General features: G+C 40.0%; 1 protein-coding gene across 2 annotated transcripts in view; it reads left to right on the top strand.

The window, feature by feature from the left end:
• Positions 1–20,323, top strand: part of PLCB1 (phospholipase C beta 1) — a 547,711-nt gene that overhangs the window by 398,342 nt on the left and 129,046 nt on the right. For both annotated transcript variants that reach the window (XM_042445107.1, XM_042445106.1), the window contains 2 exons: positions 5,595–5,741; positions 18,183–18,340. In XM_042445107.1, coding sequence (XP_042301041.1) covers positions 5,595–5,741; positions 18,183–18,340 — 305 coding nt within the window. The remainder of the gene's footprint in view (positions 1–5,594; positions 5,742–18,182; positions 18,341–20,323) is intronic.

Genomic DNA, 20,323 nt, shown 5'->3' with positions numbered 1-20,323 from the left:
TGATGCATGGGTCCTAAGAGTCAGGAGGTCACGCCAAAGCCACACTCCATTCCTAAGCACTGGAGGGCAGCTTTGGTGCAGCTTCCAGATTCTTAGGATGCATGCATCATTTAAACAGCATACCTCCAAAGAGACCCAAAGCAGCTTTATTTTGGCAGTCTGTAACAGGCCTATGTCTTCTCTGAAAGACAGTAAGTTTGTTTTATGTATTTATTTCCACTTTGCCCCATCGCAGAAGATTTCTGGGAGACTTAAAACAAAATCTACTGACTTTAAAATGTGGAATCATAGGTCAATAAATTTTAATACAATAAAGGTAATGTAAATATATATATTAAATAATTGCATAGTTTACAAAGTTACAGTTAAAACAATAGGAAAGCAAGTATTATATGCATTGCATAACATCATTATAAAAATCTATGTGTTAACTTGGCACCAGAGCAGAAACATCTACAAGCCATTGCAGTTCCTTTAGAGCTATTTTTATACAGTGGGCCCTTGATATTTATGCAGTGATGTGAAGAGTGGGGATAAACACACAAGCTCCACTTCCCTCTGTTAGGAAAGGCACCATGCTGGTTCCTCCTGGTGGTTACAGATTGAGAAGGCAAGTTCTACCACTGAGGAGTCTTCACCTTTTGTAGAAGCTCCCCATGCAGTTTAGAATTCAGATTGTCCAAGATCGTAGACAGCCTGGGGAGTCTCCCTCCTCCATAACATTACCTGTGTGTCATGAGAAAGGTGATGAAGCTAATGAATGGGGATCCATTTGATGTGGAAATATTTACAAGGTGCGATGGAAGGGTCAGACCAACAGACTCATCTCTGCTCTTCCCTTATCCAGTGATGTGATTCATCAGGGTGGAGAACGTGACCAAATGGAGCTATAATTGGGAGGGAGTCTTTTTCATTTGCTTGAACAGAACACTGAAAAAATTTCCTTCCCATTACTTCAAAAGTATGAAATATTTCCCATTCCATACATCTCCCTCCTTTTACAAGGTTATATATAAGATGGGAAAGAATCTAGACATATTGTTTTAAAAATAAGGAGTAAGCATGTCATATATGCATGTCGTGTATAAGTTGAGGTCAACTTTTGGGGCCGAAAATTAGGATTTTGATATGACCTCTGGATAAGAGGGTCAGTCTTAAGGAAGGAGCCTGGCTGGGGAGAGGCTGTGAGGTGATCGGCCACCCTTCCTAGCCTCTCTGCAGCTAGGCTTTGCCCAGGAGAGGGAGCTAAGTTGGGGAGAGGCTGTGTGGGGATCCATCGCCTTTCCCAGTGTCTCCCCAGCTGGGTTGTCCCTTGCAGAGGCAGTTCTGCTGGGGAGAGGCTCAGGTCATACCGTATTGACCTGTGTATAAGTTGACTCAGGTTTTTGGGGTCAATTTTTTTGACCTAAATTTCTCAACCTATACACAAATATATACCATATATCAATTGTAGCAGTTTTATTCAGGTAGAGCACCCATTCACAGAAGGCCTAGCTATGGTGGTCCCTGGTTGTTGTGCCCATACGTAACTAGTGCAAATTCTACTGAAAAACAGCAACAGAAATTCCAGACAGGAAACTGAGGTCCAAAACACACTGCAGAAATATTCCAGTTTAAGACTTATTTATCTTCCCAGGCTCAATTCTAGAGATTTCCGGGCACTGTAGTTTTATGAGGCATTTAGCCTTCTTTGTCAGAGAGCTCTGGTGCCACAATCAACTACAGTTCCCAGTATTCTCTAGCACTGAGACAGGGCAGTTAAAGTAGTCTCAAACTGGATTATTTCTGCAGTGTGTTTTGGACCAAAGACATAAGGTGCTCTCCACATATACTTACTGTATCCATTGTATGCTCCTTCTTCTGAAATGCCTTGTGAAGTTAAGTTTTCATACAAATTCGGCTCAACTGTGTATCAGCATGCTAATAAAATAAGTCATTAGTGAGAATACCTTGAGAATTGTCTCTCTTAATAGCTTGCTAGGTACATTACTAAGTAGGGCTTTATTGTTTCTGATTCAGTCTACACACCTCTCAGATTCAATAAAAGCAGAAACAGTTGTGAGAGAATGATCTTAAAACTTCCTTCTGCCACTTCCTTGCATAATCAGTCGATTTTTTTATTGCTCTGTTGATGGACTATCTCAAACGAAAACAATTGAAGCTGACAGAAGCCATTCTATTAATAATATGAGCATGTGGAGAACATTAGGACTGCACTGTTGTCAGTCTGAACGTCATAATCTGTGGACGTCAGGGGAATCATAATATTATGTTAAATCTGCACTAGGATTGACAGGGTTTATGTATCTAGGTATACTTCTCTTCCAATTTAAAAAAACACAAAAAGCTATTACAAAAATTTCCCAGTACGTTGACTGTCTTCTGCTTGGCAGCTGAAATATGATGTTATTTGGGTGGAAGCTAGGAACCAGACAGAACATCAGTAGTAACAACTCATCACAAGCAAGATGATAATATAATAAATAAATAATAATAAAATTTTTATTTGTATCCCGCCCTTCCAAGCGATCAGGGCGGCTTACAGAGTGCATCATTGTGCAAACAACATACAAAAGATTAAAAACAGAGACAGTAAAACTTAAAAACAATAAAAAGCCCCTTAGCCCAACCTCACGGCCACGGGAGAGGAGGGAGGCCCACAGGATATTTAATCGGGGAATGCCTGATTGAATAGGAAGGTTTTGAGACCCTTCCTAAATTGGGCCAGGGTGGTAGATGAGCGGAGCTCAGTGGGCAGCGTGTTCCAAAGGACTGGGGCAGCCGTGGAAAAGGACCTTCTTGAAGTAGAAGATAACCTAGCCCCAGGCACCTTCAGCAGTTGCTGCCCAGATGTTCTGAGGGTGCGAGGCGGAATGTACGGAGAGAGGCGGTCCTTCAGGTATCCTGGGCCCAAGCCATTTAGGACTTTATAGGTAATAACCAACGCCTTATATTGAGCTCGGAAGCGAATGGGCAGCCAATGGAGATCTTTAAGCACAGGTGTTATGTGGCTGGTCCTGGAAGCGCCAGTGACCAGCCGGGCTGCCATATTCTGCACCATTTGCAGCTTCCGAGTTTGGTATAAGGGTTGCCCCATGTAGAGTACATTGCAGAAATCCAGTCTCGAAGTTACCAGAGCATGTACAACAGTTTCAAGGTCCCCCTGGGCCAGGTATGGGCGCAGCTGGCGAATCAGCCGAAGCTGATAACAGGTACTCTTGACCGTCGCATTCACCTGAGCAGTCAAGTGAAGCGACGAGTCAAGAAGCACCCCCAGACTGCGCACAGAGTCCTTCACGGGGAGCGTGACCCCGTTCAGGACAGGTGGAACCACCGCCATTCCTGGACCAGGAGAACCTATCACTAGTACCTCCGTTTTCTCTGGATTCAATTTGAGTCGGTTTTCCCTCATCCAGCCCATTACTGACTCTAGACAGGCCACAAGAGGAGAGACGCCATCCCCGGTCACTGCATCAGTCGGAGACATAGAGAAAATGATTTGGGTGTCATCAGCGTACTGATAACCCCGCGCCCCATGTCTCCGGATGATCTCTCCCAGCGGTTTCATGTAAATGTTAAATAGCATGGGAGACAGAATGGCTCCTTGAGGGACCCCGGTTTTAAGGGCCCGCTCGCTGGAGCACACGTCTCCCAGCTGCACCATCAGGGACCTCCCAGAGAGGTAGGACCGGAACCACTGGAGTACAGTGCCCCCGATTCCCACCTCAGCCAGGCGCCCCAGAAGGATACCATGGTCTATGGTATCGAAAGCCGCTGAGATGTCCAAGAGCACCAACAGGGACACGCTTCCCCTGTCAATGCCCAGACGGAGATCATCGACCAAGGCAACCATGGCCGTCTCAACCCCGTGACCCGCCCGGAAGCCAGTTTGAAATGGGTCCAGATAATCCGTTTCATCCAAGACCGCCTGAAGCTGGATCTCAACTATAACTATTATACCTGGGAAGAAGTTGCTTCATTATGTCCTAGAATAACTGGATAGAATAACAGCAGCCTAAGTCCCTTGCAAAGTCATCTACACAAAATACATATGGGAGAGTGCATAGAAAATAGATTTTCTGCACAAGATAGCATGTATTTCGGGGCTTCCAAATAGGGCTCAAACACTGCACAACATACACACACATATACATATATACATACATATGCAGTGGGGAGAATAGTGAGGGAATTATTCATGTCAGTTGGAACATAAAGGCTGACGTCCTTATCCAACATACTTATTCAGTTAAATTCAAGTGAGAATATTTGGGACAGTTTTCCATTTTATATGAGTATCAACAATCTTTTCATCACATGCATATGCATACAGTTTATTCACTTCCTTTCAACCTTGTTGGGTGGGAGGGTGATATTAAAAGAAACCATTTGAAGATATTGGGTGTTCCTGTTCTGCAATCAAGGACTCACCTTTCCTGGCATTTGCAGCACTGAGAAATTAGCTTGTTAATTGTAATTGAGGAAATATGGCACAATTAGAGTGATGGACTTACATAAAAAAATACAGCCTGCACTTAAAAAAAACTGGTAATGGAAATACATAATCTAGCAGTTTGTAGCTATTGTAGTTTGGCACTCTTCTTCTCTTCAGTATGTGGTATAAAACACTGAGTTGGTAGAATGAACTGTACCATTTCTGATACCACAAGTGGGAAGATCTCACATATAATACTTGTTGCAGGTAGAAATTTGGTACACGAAGGATGAAAGTCTCAGCCAATTCCTTTAACAGCTGTTTAACGTTGTGAAGTAGACCCCCTCACCTATAGCGCAAAGTGCAGTCCATTTTACCACTTTATTCTTCCCACATCCAATCTCAGTGAAGTCATAATAATAATAATAATACAATTTATTTATATTCTGCTTTTTCGCAAGGAATCAAGACTTGAAGGGAAGTTTTATAATGACAGCCTATTAAGGGCAGGTTAACCAAAAGAATGGTTTGGGTGCAATGCAAAATCTTTGTTTAGAACAACAATATCCAAATCTAGTTTATTCATGATGATGTTCGGCATGTAGTAAAAAGGGAATGAGAAGAAGAGGGGACAGTGTGAAGTTGAAGTCTTTCGTGGTGTAATCCATAATTTTTGGTGGGTTTTTTTAGGCTATATGGCCGTGCTCTGGAAGAGCTTATTCCTGACATTTCACCAGCATATGTGCCTGGCATCTTCAGAGAATGCTGGCATGGAAGTGAGTAGGGTATATATACTGTGTGACCCTTGGATGAGAGGAAATGATTTACATGTTAATCTCTGTGTTGGTTTGTTGTTGAATGGCAAGGCCTCAGGGTGTCTAATTAGTGATCCATGGTCTGCTGCAAAAACTCCTGATTAACATGTAGTTCAACAATATCTGGATGCTCACATATTACCAATCCCTGTTTTATTCTACTGAAGTTCCAGATCAGTTAATGGGTAAAAGGCAAAGAAGCTATCAAATCCAGGCTTACAGCTAAAATGACGAGTAATGTATTGTGTGCTGAACTCTAGGAGTGAGCTGAATCCAAATGAGCCTATGGACTGCCAGTGGAGTATTTGGAGCTAAAGTGTGTGTCTTGATCTCTTTCCTCCCAGGGCAGATATCAGTGGATGGATTTATGAGATATTTGAGTGGAGAGGAAAATGGAGTGGTTCCACCTGAAAAACTGGATTTGAATGAAGATATGGCTCAGCCTCTGTCTCACTATTTTATCAATTCCTCGCACAACACCTACCTCACAGGTACAGTATAAAAATGAGCTGTTAAATTTTACTTCTTAACACAGATGTATTGTGTTAATGTACTTAAATCTATGAACGGCTGGGCAATACACAAGCTTGTGGGCTGCACAAATCCTGCAGGATAAAGAAACCGTCTCCCACCCTGCTTGTGCTGTTCATTTCTTTATTGTTGTCATTGGCCTCTTCTCTTTGCTAAGCAAGTATCCCTGGAACAGTGTTTACAGGTGGCCCAGTTGAAATTCATCAATAGGTGTTCAGTTTAATTTATTGAAGTGTGGGGTCTATTTTCAGAAAAAGCCTCCGGTAATTGTCACTCCTCAGTCTGCTTATCACCAATTCCTCTTTTCCAAAATTTATTTTTGCAAGGAGCAAGAATGTAAGAGAGATCTCAGCCATAATATCCAGGAAGCATGTTAAATATTGTTATTAGTACTTCTGAGGTCAGTTGGGTCACATTAGGAATACATTTCCCATGCTTTCAGACTGGCACTCATTTGATTCTTTATTAATTAGATCTGAACTCCAGAAGGCTTTTGGCCTATTTTGTAATGGGCTCAGTGAGAACCATTGAGTTTCCTATTCAGAATCCAAGCATTACAAGATCAGCACCATCATTATTCAGAATCTGAGGCAAAGGGGTATTTATTTAAAGGTCAGTCTTCCAAACTCCTACCAGAAATTTCAAGAAACTGGAGCTGGTACTCAGGCCGGACAGAGTCATTTTCATGAGATGAGAACATGAAATGAATGCCGTGTTTGATTAGTCTGTCATTGAGTGTGAGTGTGTGTGTGTGCGCGCGCACACACATGTATACACACATGTGCAAATAATTCATTTCTGTAGGATTGCCAGTCAGGGATGGAAAATTGTACTATGATAGGACTGGCACTAATTTTCTGCCATTGAGACCCTCTGGGGGCCACACAAACTGCCGTCATCACTTCTGGGTTTAAAAAGTGGGGTTTGGTTTGTTTGTTTGTTTTAATGAAAGGACTCAATGTGTGCTGATGTACCCTGCCCGTGTGTGTGTGTGTGTGTGTGTGTGTGTGTGTGTGTGTTTTGTAAAGAAGGTGTAATGAAGTACATTTCAAAAGTAACATAATAAGTGAGGAGCAGGGTATTTTCTCGATGTCATGAGTAATGTTTTCTAATTACTTTTCAAAATTATTTTGTAAATGGCATTTAAGAGGCATTTTGATAAGAATGTCTCAAGTTGAATTGCGTTTCCTGTGTGTGTGTGTAAGAGAAAGAGAAAGTTGGAGAGAGAGTGTGTGTGTGTGTGTGTGTGTGTGTGTAATGGCAAAGCAACTAGAAATTTAGTGCACAATGCAACAAAATGCTTTTTTAAAGATGACAGCAAACAATGACAATTAGTTATTAAAATATTCTAGAAATATTGGAGAACTAGCATGGTGCAGTGGTTTGAATGTTGGAACATACCAATCCCTGTTGAGCCATAGAAACCCTGTGGGTGACCTTGGCCAGGTCACACTCTGTCAGGCTCAGAGGAAGGCAAAGGCAAACCTCCTTCAAACAAATCTTGCCAAGAAAAACCTGTGATAGGTAGGTTCAACTTAGGGTCACCATAAATCAGAAACAAATTGCAGGCAGGCAACAACAAAACGTGTATTGGGAATGAATTGGTTTTTAAAAGTAGCTCAAATCTGTAAGTATTTAAGAAGGTGATGCCTGGGTATTTCTGAATTGTGTCAGACATTAAACATTTGGTACCTATTATAGAACCAGTGCATTCAAATGTCAAAGCATTTTCCTGGGTGAATCACTTCAGGCAGCATGCGTGGTGGTTTATATTTCGTTGCTCCCCAGAAGACTAACCCCCTCCCCAGTGCATAACAGAAGAACCTATTTGGAGGCCCCTGTTATTTCAACTGTGACATTTATTCCTTTGTCACTGAAAAAAATATATTCAAATGATTTCCAGTTTATGGAGGGATGTGTATGTCAGTCATTTTGACCTTTTATGCCTGTTGTAAAAATCCATAAGCCAGCACACTGGATTTCTAGCAAGCAGTGTTAAGCCTTGAATTGCCAAATTAACATTACTGACATTTGCCGGTTTTTAAAAATCCAAATGACTGATTAATAGGTATGAAAAGCAATACCTATTATTGATAAACAGCCCATATATGGAAGATAGCAATAATACAATTTGCTGGTGTAGTCAGTATAATAGCAGTATAATACTGTTTATGTTAACACTGGGCACTGTAGTTAGAAAGATGCTTTTCATATTATCCATTCTCTATGTAATGATTTATATATTTCATATATTTACATGTAGAAACAAGTTTATAATGTCATTTATCTAGGTGTCCACATTCACTCTGAGCCAACAGCAGCAGAAACAGTCAGAAAAGATATTACGTTGATATTTCATAATATTGTTCTGAGTGCGCACATTTTTATACTGCATGAAGGTATAATTTGGAATAGCTAAAGGTAAAGGTAAAGGTAGTCCCTTGACATGAATGTCTAATCAGAATACAGCTCAAAAAATGGAAGGGACATAACCATTCCAGATATGAATACATTGATAATCAGTTTTTTATACTTAAATTGTGGTACTTAACAGCAGAGTACCTATCAGGGCTGAGAGGTTTTGAGATATCCACATAAAAGTAATTGAGTATCTTGTGTGAACTTTCTCCTCATAGGAGAATTACTATCTGAGTACTGGAGGATCTTTTAAATAAGCAGTATCCCAGGGTATCCCTGATTATTGTTCTGAATATTTTTTCATGGTGGGCCAAGCTGAAATTTGGGCAACCAATTGTCAGTTATCTTAAGCGAAACATGGAAAGAAACCCATCCAAATTCAAAAGTGTCAGGTCATTGGCATATGGTGACTGAATGTTTAGATATTGATTGAATTGTGACTGGATTTTAGACATTGGCTCTGGAACAGATGGCTCTAAATATTGCTTTAATGTATAATTTCTATCTTCGTGAAATAATATAATATAGATTAACCAGAGGGGGGAGGAACTCACTTTGGGTTACAGAGGATACATAAAAATGGTGGAGAAGAAAGACATACCCCAACTTTGAGTGGTGTGTGTGTGTGTGTGTGTGTGTGTGTGTGTGTGTGTGTGTTACATAAAGCAGAAACATCTGGTTTGGAATGGAATTTAATCATTGCATTTGTGGATCCATTACCATGGCTGACAGCATTTATTTTCACACTGCATCAGCTTCAATTGTATTGTCAGATTCATTTGACAAGTATTCAGTTTGGTTGAATATACAAACATATGCTATTTAATTCTTATTGTACCTGGCTAGATAGCCAAGCGAATGGTGAATGATTTCTTGAAAATGGAAGGTTTAATAACATCTGTGTGTTCAATTACGTCTTAAAAACAGTGACAGAAGTTAACCATTCTAGAGGAATCCCAATTTATGATGATTTATAGATGGTATATGGCCCTGCAGAAATAGATCCTGTTTTGATTTATAACATGTATGTGGAAGAAGTGACCTCCCAGATGTTGGATCCCAGCTCCTTTCAGAACTATCAAACCACTATAGTAAAGAGTCAGAGATGGTGGGGCTTATACATCTGGAGGGCTTGTGGTCCCTCCTTCCTAATTTATAAAGTAAATACTTATGGCTATTAACAGTATACTATGACCATTGCTTGGTTTTGTTTATTTGTGTTTTTAAATGTTGGTTGTCCTAAAACCATTAGATACTGTGACATGGTTTTTGCATTAATATACACATTTCCCATGTGGGCTAGGTAAAAGGGTCTGATTCTCATTACTTTAATCCACAGTGTTAGTGAGGAGGAAAGGTTCTTCAGAAGAGCCTTTAGGGCTGAAGGGTGGGGTATAAATACCACAAATAAAAAAATTTTGAGTCTGGTTTTGGTTCTCTCTCTGCATCCATATGCATGCATGCACATCAGACAGTGGAAGGAATAGAAAGAATATCTGGAAAAAGTCTTGTGAGAGCAAAATGGGCAAATTGTCCTCTATAAGACGTGCTTGGAGAAAATAGAACATAAATTCTATATATTTGTGGGGAACTGATCAAATATAGATATGTTACATTCCATATCTGTATTATATTTAAACCAACAATAACCCCAATATTTGTGTGCATGTGTTTTCCATATTCTATTAATTTTAAATGGTAGTCATATTTTTATTGTGTTTTTAAAAGAAGCAGCCAACTATTAAATAATTTTTGAGGAAATAATGATGCTATTCAATCTGACAGCATGGTTGCTTGCATTAATAGATCTACTGTATTATAAATTGCTCTTAAAACACAACCTCATATTCTGTTTTCCAAGTGGGGAGATATGCTGCTACCATGGCAGTATAAACATTAATTGGTCAGCCTGGGAGGTTTTGGTGGAGTGAAAAAGAAAAGTGTAAAAATGATCTTCTCTGAAGATGCCAGCCACATATGCTGGCGAAACATCAGGAATAACATGGCCACATAGCCCGAAAAACCCACAAAAAACAATAGTGTAAAGACACTGTACACTTTGGCTGCATCACTGTGAACCACATGTGGATGATGATGCCCCCACCCATAGAGAGAAGCATCAAATGAACTCCAAAAAGCAACGTGCCTCCAGCACAAAACCCCACATCACCACAGATGAAACATAACACCAGAAGATTTTCACTCTTATTAGCTCCAGTGAGACAGTCAGTAGCAACCCCACTGTTTCAGCTTCCAGGCATTCCTACAGACGGGACTATTATCCTTGTGTGCTCCTCAGAACCACTATTTTGGAGCACAGAACATAAAGGAGTCATTTAAAAACTGCTGTGCTGGAGGATGCAGTGAATGAAGTGGCTGAGAGATAGGAAGCATCAGTGTTCACACGAGTAAATTAATCTTAAAACATTAAGGAAAATAATTCATTAGCATGAAACAGCCAAGAAAAAAAATTATAAAAGTGGTTTATCAAATCAGTTAATTAGATCAACCTTTATTACTCTATTAACAACACACTTCTTTTTTTAGAAAATTAAAATTGAATTATTTTTTTAAAAGCCCCATATGACCACTTTCCAATTCCGTCCCAAGAACAAAAGAAATGAATGAAACCAATAATTGGTATTTTAAAAAAATGTTAAGATTTGAAGCATCAAATTATAAAATTAGTGTGAAGTTCAATGAATTAGCGGTTCACAACTTAATTTCTAATGAATTATTTCCAAGCTCTGCCATACACAGAAAAACTGACACACACAAATGAACTTGTGTGTGTGTGTGTGTGTGTATCAATCTCATAGCAATCAGATGAGTAATGCCTTCAGTTTTAAGGAATGGAAAGCAGAATGCACAAGAAATGAGAGAAAATAAAAACTACACAAAAGACTGTTTACATGTAAGTACAGCCAAAAGTATGCTACAGGATACAGGATTTAAATGCTAGTTTATTTTTTATGTTACTGTTGTTGCACATAATAATGGATGCAACCTGTTATTGTGTAATTGCTGTAGCATATCTGTTAGAACATGTCTTTTAGCATTACACTGTACTAAAGTTATCTACAATATTTAGAGCCAACAGAACTATTAACAGTTTTCATCATTTTTTAATTTGTATTTTTCCCATTACATAAAACTCTCATCAATTCATAAGAGTTAAAGCATATGAAATCACCAACTGTTATAGCACTTTTGCCTAAAGGTTAAGAAGTGCAATGGAAAGAAAATCCAGAGACCAAGAGAGATCCTGAGGTTTGAGATGGAAGGCGGGGAGAAGAAACTAATCCAGGAGCCAGTATACAGGAGCCAGGGAAACACTATTCTATTCTATTCTATTCTATTCATAAAGACTGAGCTCTAGAACTGAGGGGTAGTTTCCTTCTGATTTCTCAGTACCTCTTTTATCACACAGACCCCTCTTCTCCCTAGGGCTGGTATAAAGTTGCATCATGAATCGGGAAGATGCTGTGAATTGAAAAGATGAGAGACATGGAGTAAGCATACAATCCCCCTGCGCCATTTATGCTCCTCCAACAACACTGACCAAATACCAGCTATCCCCATAGTATCTGGTGGCTCATTCACACTTGCAAAAAAACCTGTTTTTTGAGTCGCATTGATCCAAAAGCGCAGAATCAATTTGAAATGGAACAAAGTTCACACTACATTTTCCATTACCGAATGCCTCCATGTCCATTTAACACAGTTCAAGTTCGCACTTACTTTTGCACCTCAACAAAATGGATTCTCACTCTTGGAAGTGTTCAATCCATCCTGGGACTTTAAAAAAAATATCAGTCATATGATGCGCATGGGCGTGTTTACGGTGATACAGCATTTGGAGGTGTGGCCATGTGCATCAGTTGTCACTATGTCCATGGGCCTCTCTGTGTTGATGTGTTCGTGTGTGTGTGTGTGTATGTAAGATGCATACACTCCTCTTCCTCCACCTCCCCACTTTTTCTCTGTGACTGGGAATGGGCTACTAAAAGCAGGTGATTTTTAATTCTCTGGGAGCAACAGCTGATCCAGTCAGAAACACACACACACCTTCCTCCCCACTTTCCCTAGTCCAGCAAACACAAACACACACACATTGTCTCTCCCTCCCTGCCTTAGCTCGTTTTATGTTTGGCTCCTCCCTAACTGATTCTTCAACCCCCTTCAACCCATACATCCCAGGGGAGAATCCCCTTTGACATCCACAGATCCGTGCATCCCAGGGGAGAATCCCCTATGAAACACATAGATCCATGCATCCTATGGGAGAATCTCCTGTGACATCCACAGATCCATGCATCCGAGGGGAGAATTTCTGCCATGGGACCTGTGACTCCCTCCTGTGAACCTAAGCAAATGTGACAGTTCACAGAAACTGCTACCAAACTGTTGTCACACACGCGCGCACACACACACACACACCGCGCACACACACCACAATAGCCCCATGGCAGCGCTGAGAGGGGATAATGGCAGTTTGCCAAAGCCTGTGGTTTGATAGGTAGGTATCACCCCTCTGCCCACCCTCTGCCATTTACCCTCCCCAGTGTGCCCCAAATGTGATTGGAAATGCATTCATATTTGTTCAACACGTGGCAGTACGGTTCTTTTCAAAAGAAATGGTAAAAGATCCATTTCTAAAGGAACCAATTATTTTGGACTTGTGTCGATTCACCCCAATTCAGACCAAAAACGTTAAGGTGTGAAATCAATTCAAGTGTGAACAAGGCACATATAAACTGATTTAAGCCAATCTGCAAACTAGTTTAAGTCATAGTATGAATGAGGCCTGGATCTTTCTAATGTTTCAGGATTCCCTCTAAGTCCTGTAGCCCAGAAGATCTCTGGTATAGATCTGCAACCTTACTTTTCGAGTGAACTCAAAACTAGCATTTCCAAAGAAACAGTATAATTCTGCAAAGAGAAAAATACAGATGGCACAAATTTATTCATAATAATAATGACCACTTCCCTAGCCTTTGAAAAAAACACATTTGGCAGTACATCAAGTACTGTTTATTTATTTAGACTTTATAGCTCTTTCTTCTCCTTTAGGGCAATGTAACATTTATAATCCAAGTTTATTCTCCATCAAGGGGAAGAACAAATACAATTTCAAGAGATTCTGTCCTAAACTTGAAGAAGTATCATGCTGGAGGCTAAAATAATAATAATATTTTTCTCTGTCTTGTCCCCACCCTACCCCTTCAATAGCCTCCAGCCTTTCATTTGGAGCTCAGGTTTTCACTAGATTTCTGCTGGCTATGGCTTTAGTTTATTACTGTTGTCACAGTGAAGGACGAGCTCTGCAGCAGCTCATTGTACAGTACCCAAAGCCAAGGAACAATAATTATTTATCTGTTGTGATTAACAAGGCACACTATTGCCTAAACCTCCATAGATGTTTGTCTCTGTGTGCGCACACAACAGAGAGAGACTTTTTTTTTTTTTAGTACACACAGTCTTCATTGCTGATAAAGCTAGGAAAGTTGTTTCCCTCTTTTCGCATAGCTCTGTAGTGTTACTGGGAGGTTCAGGGGGTGCGGCCCACACCAGGTGACATCTCAGAAAAGGGGTGACACCTGGTTGGGCCCTCCTCTCCCTTTGGTGTAAGAGGGGCAAATGCACACCCTTCCCAGATGCTCTGTCACTGGGCTTTCTCTCTGGGAAGGAAGTCCAGAGATGGAGCAGCAGGAGGGGAGAACATGCACCCTTCCCAGGTGACACCCTCTGCACCAGGTGACACCCTAGCTTGTGATGCCACTGACATAGCTGATAGGTAAATTTCCCGGACCAGTAGTTTGCCAGTCCTTCACTGCTCAATTTTGTCAATGAAAGGTGTGTTGTGCCCCTGCCCCATCCTTTTTAGTTCCCATGCAGGGCGTGCAATTTTGAAATCAAAATCAGATGAGGAGCCTTGTCCACCCAAACACAATGATTCCAGTCATGTCTGAGGGTGTCTATGCTTGCTTGCTGCAGAGCAAAGGAGAAAAAGATAATGTTTTTAAACTGCAGGTTGCATATTTAATTTTGTGTATAGTTCAGACCTGGTTCTGTCTTGCTGTAAGTCATCCTGCCCTGAGAGCATTTTGTGCTGACTTGATAACACGGAACATCAACACATGGGGCACCAACTTGGTGACCTTCTGTTGTTGTCACACCCAATTACCCATCAATCCCTTGTTGAATTCTTTCACAGACAACATGAAATTGATCCTAAGGGCTCTTGTGTTTATTTGCCCTGATATTAAAGACAGGATTATTGTTGTTTTGTTATCTCACCCCCCTTTCCCCCTCAGCAATGCTGAAAAACAGCACATTTGCTTCTCTCTTTTCTTCAGTTTCATCAGAGCTTTATGTTAACTACAGGAGTCCACTTCTCTTTTACTTTCAAATCTTCAGGCTTTGGATAGCCAGAAATCACCTATCTGTGAAATGAGGTCTGCATGTCATTTCCATTCACTCCTGTGCCATCATTTCAGTATATACAGTTTACTTGCTTAGAGAGACTTGGAGGCTTCTCTTTGTTACACAACGTTTTGGCAATAGATAGTATGCTTTCCCAAGGACTAGATGGGTAAGCATTTTTTAAAAAATGCTGTTGGCAAGTGGGCATTCCATAAACTGGGCTGTAGTTCTTTGGGCCTTTTGGCAAACCAGAGTGTATACCAATAAGTACAGGCCTGAGTTTCATTGAAGTAGATAGTCTTTGTCTGAACTTGATTACTTCAGACTAGACATAAGGTGAACATGCAGAACGAAGTGTTTGAATATGGTAGCACCCTGGCTGAAATGGGAATGAACTAAATCAAGGCAAGCACAAGCCCATCTCAAGCAAGCTCACTGCTTCAACCCTGCCTGCACCCCACCCTTGACCAGTTAACTGATCCCTTTCTCCAAGGCTAGATGAGATATCGTTGGCATTAAAAATGCTCTCAGTGCTTATGACTGCAGGCTGCTAAGTCTTCACCTCTGAAATAATGGAGTAGAAATCAAACCACCCCCGAAGGGCTTTGGGCCAAGATTACTTTGAGGAGAAAAGTGATTATTTTATCCTACATCAGCTGCCACAGCATTTTCAGATCAGTGCCTTTTCAGGTCAGTAGTAATGCAAACACTCCATTGATTTATTGGGGAAAGTTAGAGATGCTACCCTTCTAAACAAAGAGTAGATGAACATTTGCCAGGGTGGATCTCTTGTTGTAATGAGCTATGTAGGCTACCTGGAATATTGTTTGGGATAGAAAAATAGTAAAGAAATGTTTTAATAAAAGAAGTATAAACAAAGAGTACCCAAATGAAGGGTTTAGTTTTACACTTTAGACTATTTCCTAGCACATATTGGCATCTCTTCTTTTCTGGCCCGTCTGCCCATTCCCTAAATTTCACAGTATCTGACAGAGTTTGTTTAGGGACATAACCTATATTGAATTCAGTCTGTTCAGACTGTTAGGAGCACATTACTGAACATCTCCTCTATTATGTTTCTTGAAAAGAAAACACTTATAAAAACCAATGCCCATTTGCTTTTTATTTTGCACCTGGAAAGAGTGCAGCCAGTTGAGAAGACAGAAGATTGCATATTGAAAGAAACTGTTGACATTTTCACCTTTTCTGGAAATCCTTCTGAAGAGGGTTCAGTTAATTCAACATACTAAAACTATCTCTTACCAGAAGTAATGCATGCAGTGATTTATGAACAGGGCTGTGAAGGTAAAAAGTTTCAGAGTTACAAAATATCTGCAATATGAGATAATAGTTTCCCAGCAAATGTAACCATGACTTGAATCAGGTCCTGGGTTCTACTGGAGTAGATCTATTGAACCAATGGGAAATTAGTACATTAAGAACACCTATGTAAATTCCATTGATACAGTGGATTTACTCTAGTTAAGATTAGCAGCTGGATTCATATCTATGTGTGAATTCCTATCATTATCATCATCTAAAATTGCAAAGAGTGTGTGAGGTGATGCCTGTATCTAAAATAGTTTACAGAACATTTGTTCTTTCAGTTGTTTTGGACTTCAGCTCCCATCAGCCCACACAGCTTAGCCAATAGGTAGATGACTATTGGAGTTGAAATCCAGAACATTGGAGAGCCAGAGAATCATCATTCCTACTCTTGAATTCTGACTATTGAGTTTAATCTTAAACTCAATTCATTTAGAGCCCTGTATGTTTAATTAGAGTAGTCACTGGATAAAGGCTTACAATTTCTTTCATGGGAGAAGGGCTGGAAGGAAAAGAGCAGAATAAAGCAGAAAGTGAATGAAGCAAACACCATGAGAAAAGAACATGACTACGCTACAGTTAGGGATGGAAAGAAAATTTGAAAATATCCCTTCCCCCCAAAAATGTTGAAAATGTGTTTCTTGAATGTTTAGAAACCTTGACAAGTAGAATTATGGACTGAAAAGAATCTGTGCACTTTGGGATTTAATCTGCACAAAAATTCAAACATGATTCCCCCACCATCACCACCAAAAACACAACCTCTGTAAGAAAGAAATGTTTTCTGTTTAGAAGATCTTGTTTCATGTACAGAAAATGTTGTTTTCTGTGTAAAGAAAAGTGAAAATCTTACACAGAATAAGTCCCAAACTGTGAATGGCCACTGAAAAACTGCGCAGTTCCAAAATATTTTCCATCGGTGGGAAGAAAAGTTCTAAAATTGGTCACTGTTTCTTTCAAACACAAAATTAATGAACGGCATTCCTAGTTGCAGCTTTCTTTACCTAAATGGATAAGTAAAACCATTCCTAACTTCATCCCCAGGCCATCAGGATGTCAATATGAATTGCCCCTTCCTCTCATCAGACTAACAAAGTTAATTTTTAATTGTTGAAATTACAACCCTAAAACATAGTCTAATTAGAAAATGAAACACAGAATCAAATATAACCAAGAAATAGGTTGTGAAATGTTTTGGCCCATTTTGCCCCCAAAATATATTGATGTTGTAAGTGCACCATCACCACCACTAACATCACCACATGCAGTGCAGCTAAAGTGAAGCCATCTCATGGTGCAATTATACCCCACTCCCTTAGAAATAAGCCCCAATGAAGAGATTTGTTTTGAATAGCCATCCGTAGAATGGTATTACATAGTAACACTTCAGTTGAAAGAGTTGCCTTTCACACTGAAGCTGATGACACCTAAAAGGTCTTCCATTCAACTGACCAGGGTCCACTGAGTGTGCAATGTAATGCATCATTCTAAAACTGCTAAATTGAAGTGAAGTGTATAATGTAAAATTCCAGGAACTGTGATAACCTGAGTGAACTGTCAGTGCTGATCACTCAGTTCGGTGGTGCTCTCCAAAGTACTAGAAACTGCAGATTTATTTTAAAAGCCGCCCCTTTGCTAAAATATATATGCTTGTTGTCAGAAGAAATTTTTCTTCCCCAGCTGTCTGGCATGGTTTTTAGATGGCATGAGCCTTACTATATTTTCCAGAAGTTAGTCTTTTTAAAGGTAGTTAATAGCAATATGAGAGACTGTAGTCAAATCTATCATCTTATGTGCCCAGTTCTCTTGGCTTTTTTATTACTCCTTTAAAGCTATTGCAAGAAATACCACAGCTGTCAGAGGAACTCCTTTAGTACTTTAATAACACAGAAATATTCAACAGCAAGGATAAGGTAAATTAAATACAATTGTATTTACTATTCCCTCTTGCTTTGTTTTCTTCTCCCACTGCCATGTATCAGTGTAATTGTCTAGACTCAGGTCAGGGATTATTTATAGCACTGAATCTATGGGAGAAACCAGGACTCTACAGTAGTGACTAGGACATGATTTTCCTTTGATTTTATGCATCATAAAGGGATTTGTCATCTTGTTCCTTACCACTGGGGGAAACAGATAATAAAAGCTTTCATTATTCTTGTATTATGTGCATTTAGTCCATAAACCATAATGGGTCCCCTTGTCTCATGTTCCTTGTTATGTTGTTGCAGCTGGGCAGCTGGCTGGTAACTCTTCTGTTGAGATGTATCGCCAAGTCCTTTTGTCTGGCTGCCGCTGTGTTGAGCTGGACTGCTGGAAAGGCCGAACAGCCGAAGAAGAGCCAGTCATTACACATGGATTCACCATGACAACTGAAATCTCCTTCAAGGTACACTTGCCAGGGGTCTGTTACATTATTATGTGAGGATAGATTTACAAAATAAAATAATTGTGTGTGCTTGGATACATATTTAGTTTGTGCTGCTTCTGAGTGGTGTGGGTAGTGTGGGGCAGGGTGACCACAAGGATATTTCCAATGGCACTGTAGTGCTTACATGGGAGACACAAGGAATAAGGCCTCAGTGAATCATTTTCCCCCAATAAATAAGCTTAGGAAACCTGGGTAACTAAATTATTTTGCCTGTCTATAAAGTGTGTGTAGGCACATATGTACACATCTTTCTCCTTGGAATTCTTCCAAGGAGGTGTTCAATGCAGTTCATAATCTTCAGATAAGGAAAGATTTTAAGGGTAGTTACAGTGAGGTCATGTATAGGCAGGAAGAGGAAAGTTAGCACAAAGGTGCCACAGCGTTAGCTTTACACTGAAAGAACTGCATTAATAATATGCTGAAATCGTGTTGGTTCTAACCTAGTCTTTGAGTATATATTACACAACTACACTAAAACCTTACTGGAATGTAGGTGAAAAATCCCATTTTTGATTTAACTTTGCACTTTGTCCCTGTTTTGCATTTGGGTACTGAAACAGCACTTAACTGCTATAGTAGATGACATGTCAGTAGTGTGTTCGAAAAAGGCATGGAAACTCACACAGAGAGGAGGACATTTTTGTACTGCATGCATTCAGATGTCTGGAGAGTTCCTCCTCAACTGAATCCTCCTTCCATTATTATAACTGGTGTAGTTTTGGTGGCACTCTTCTCTTCTGTCTCTCCTAGCTATTTTATTTCTTGAGACCCATTACTGCAGCTGTCCTCCCTCTATTTGGTATTTTTAAATTTAGCCTTCAGTTAGAAACTGTAGGTTTCTAGTGTGTATCTAGGAGAGAGAAAAAATGGAAGCTAGGAAAAGGAAAGGTATCACTTACTGGTTGGAATGTGTTAAATTCTGCTTGTAGTGATTTTAACTGGCAGCCTACAAGCTTTTAGAGAAACAAAGGGTTAGCTAATTATTTCCTGTTAAATAATAATAATAATAAATAATAAATAAAACTTTTATTTATATCCTGCCTCTCTGTCAATGACAATCGAGGCGGCTTACAAGTTAAAATTCATATACAATCCCGTATCCCCATATCCCACCCTCCCCTAAAACATTGATTAACCATTAAAAATTTAAAACATACATTCAAATCAACATCAGTTTAACATCAAAATTGATGTTGCATCTAGGTGACCCATTGCTGGACAGAAAACAGAATGCTGGTGGCCCACCTAAACCACTCCCTTTTCCTTATCTTAGGTTTGCCATGAACATGTCATCCTTCCTCTGCAGGATGTCTCAGGAGTGGGCTAATGGCCCTATGACCTCTGTACCCCTATATGACCAGACAATAAAAATCTAAAACCTTCCCTCAGGAACAATAAACCACAATGTTCTCCACCTTTTCAGGCATTATAGAAAGGAACCCATGTAGTTGCATCAGTGTATCAGATGCGGAATTCCTCCAGATTTTGTTAGGAATTTGTCAATTACACACCACAGATGCTGTGGACAGTCTCTGCAGTCTACACTAACTGGTTCTGTTTGGCCCACAGTTTGCTGTTCTTTTCAATCATGGAATCAGAAATCAAGGTTTGGATGTTTTGCATAGCCACCAGGTTGAACGTTTCCCTGGCACACCTCCATTGTAACAGCAGAAAGAAGGGGTGTTCAGTTTCTGCTGCTTCTTCCCCTTCTTTGTTCCTTTCTGCAGGATATCAGACACATTCACAAATTTTACCTCATCATTGTTCTCATTACCAAAGTGCACAAGATCTGGGCTTTTTGTTTTTGTTTTTTGGACCTGAGAAACTTGCAATATTTTGACAAAAATTGACCCATTGTTTTGTTATGGTTGACGTCACCAACAATTCCCCAACTTTTGAAATTGATTTTTGCTTCTTTGGTGGTCCATCATCACTCTGCAG

The sequence above is a fragment of the Sceloporus undulatus genome, chromosome 1 (genome assembly GCF_019175285.1).
Source record: "Sceloporus undulatus isolate JIND9_A2432 ecotype Alabama chromosome 1, SceUnd_v1.1, whole genome shotgun sequence".
NCBI classification, from domain to species: Eukaryota; Metazoa; Chordata; class Lepidosauria; order Squamata; family Phrynosomatidae; genus Sceloporus; species Sceloporus undulatus.
Note: the sequence above shows the minus strand (reverse complement) of the source record. Positions and strands in the feature narration are given on the sequence as shown.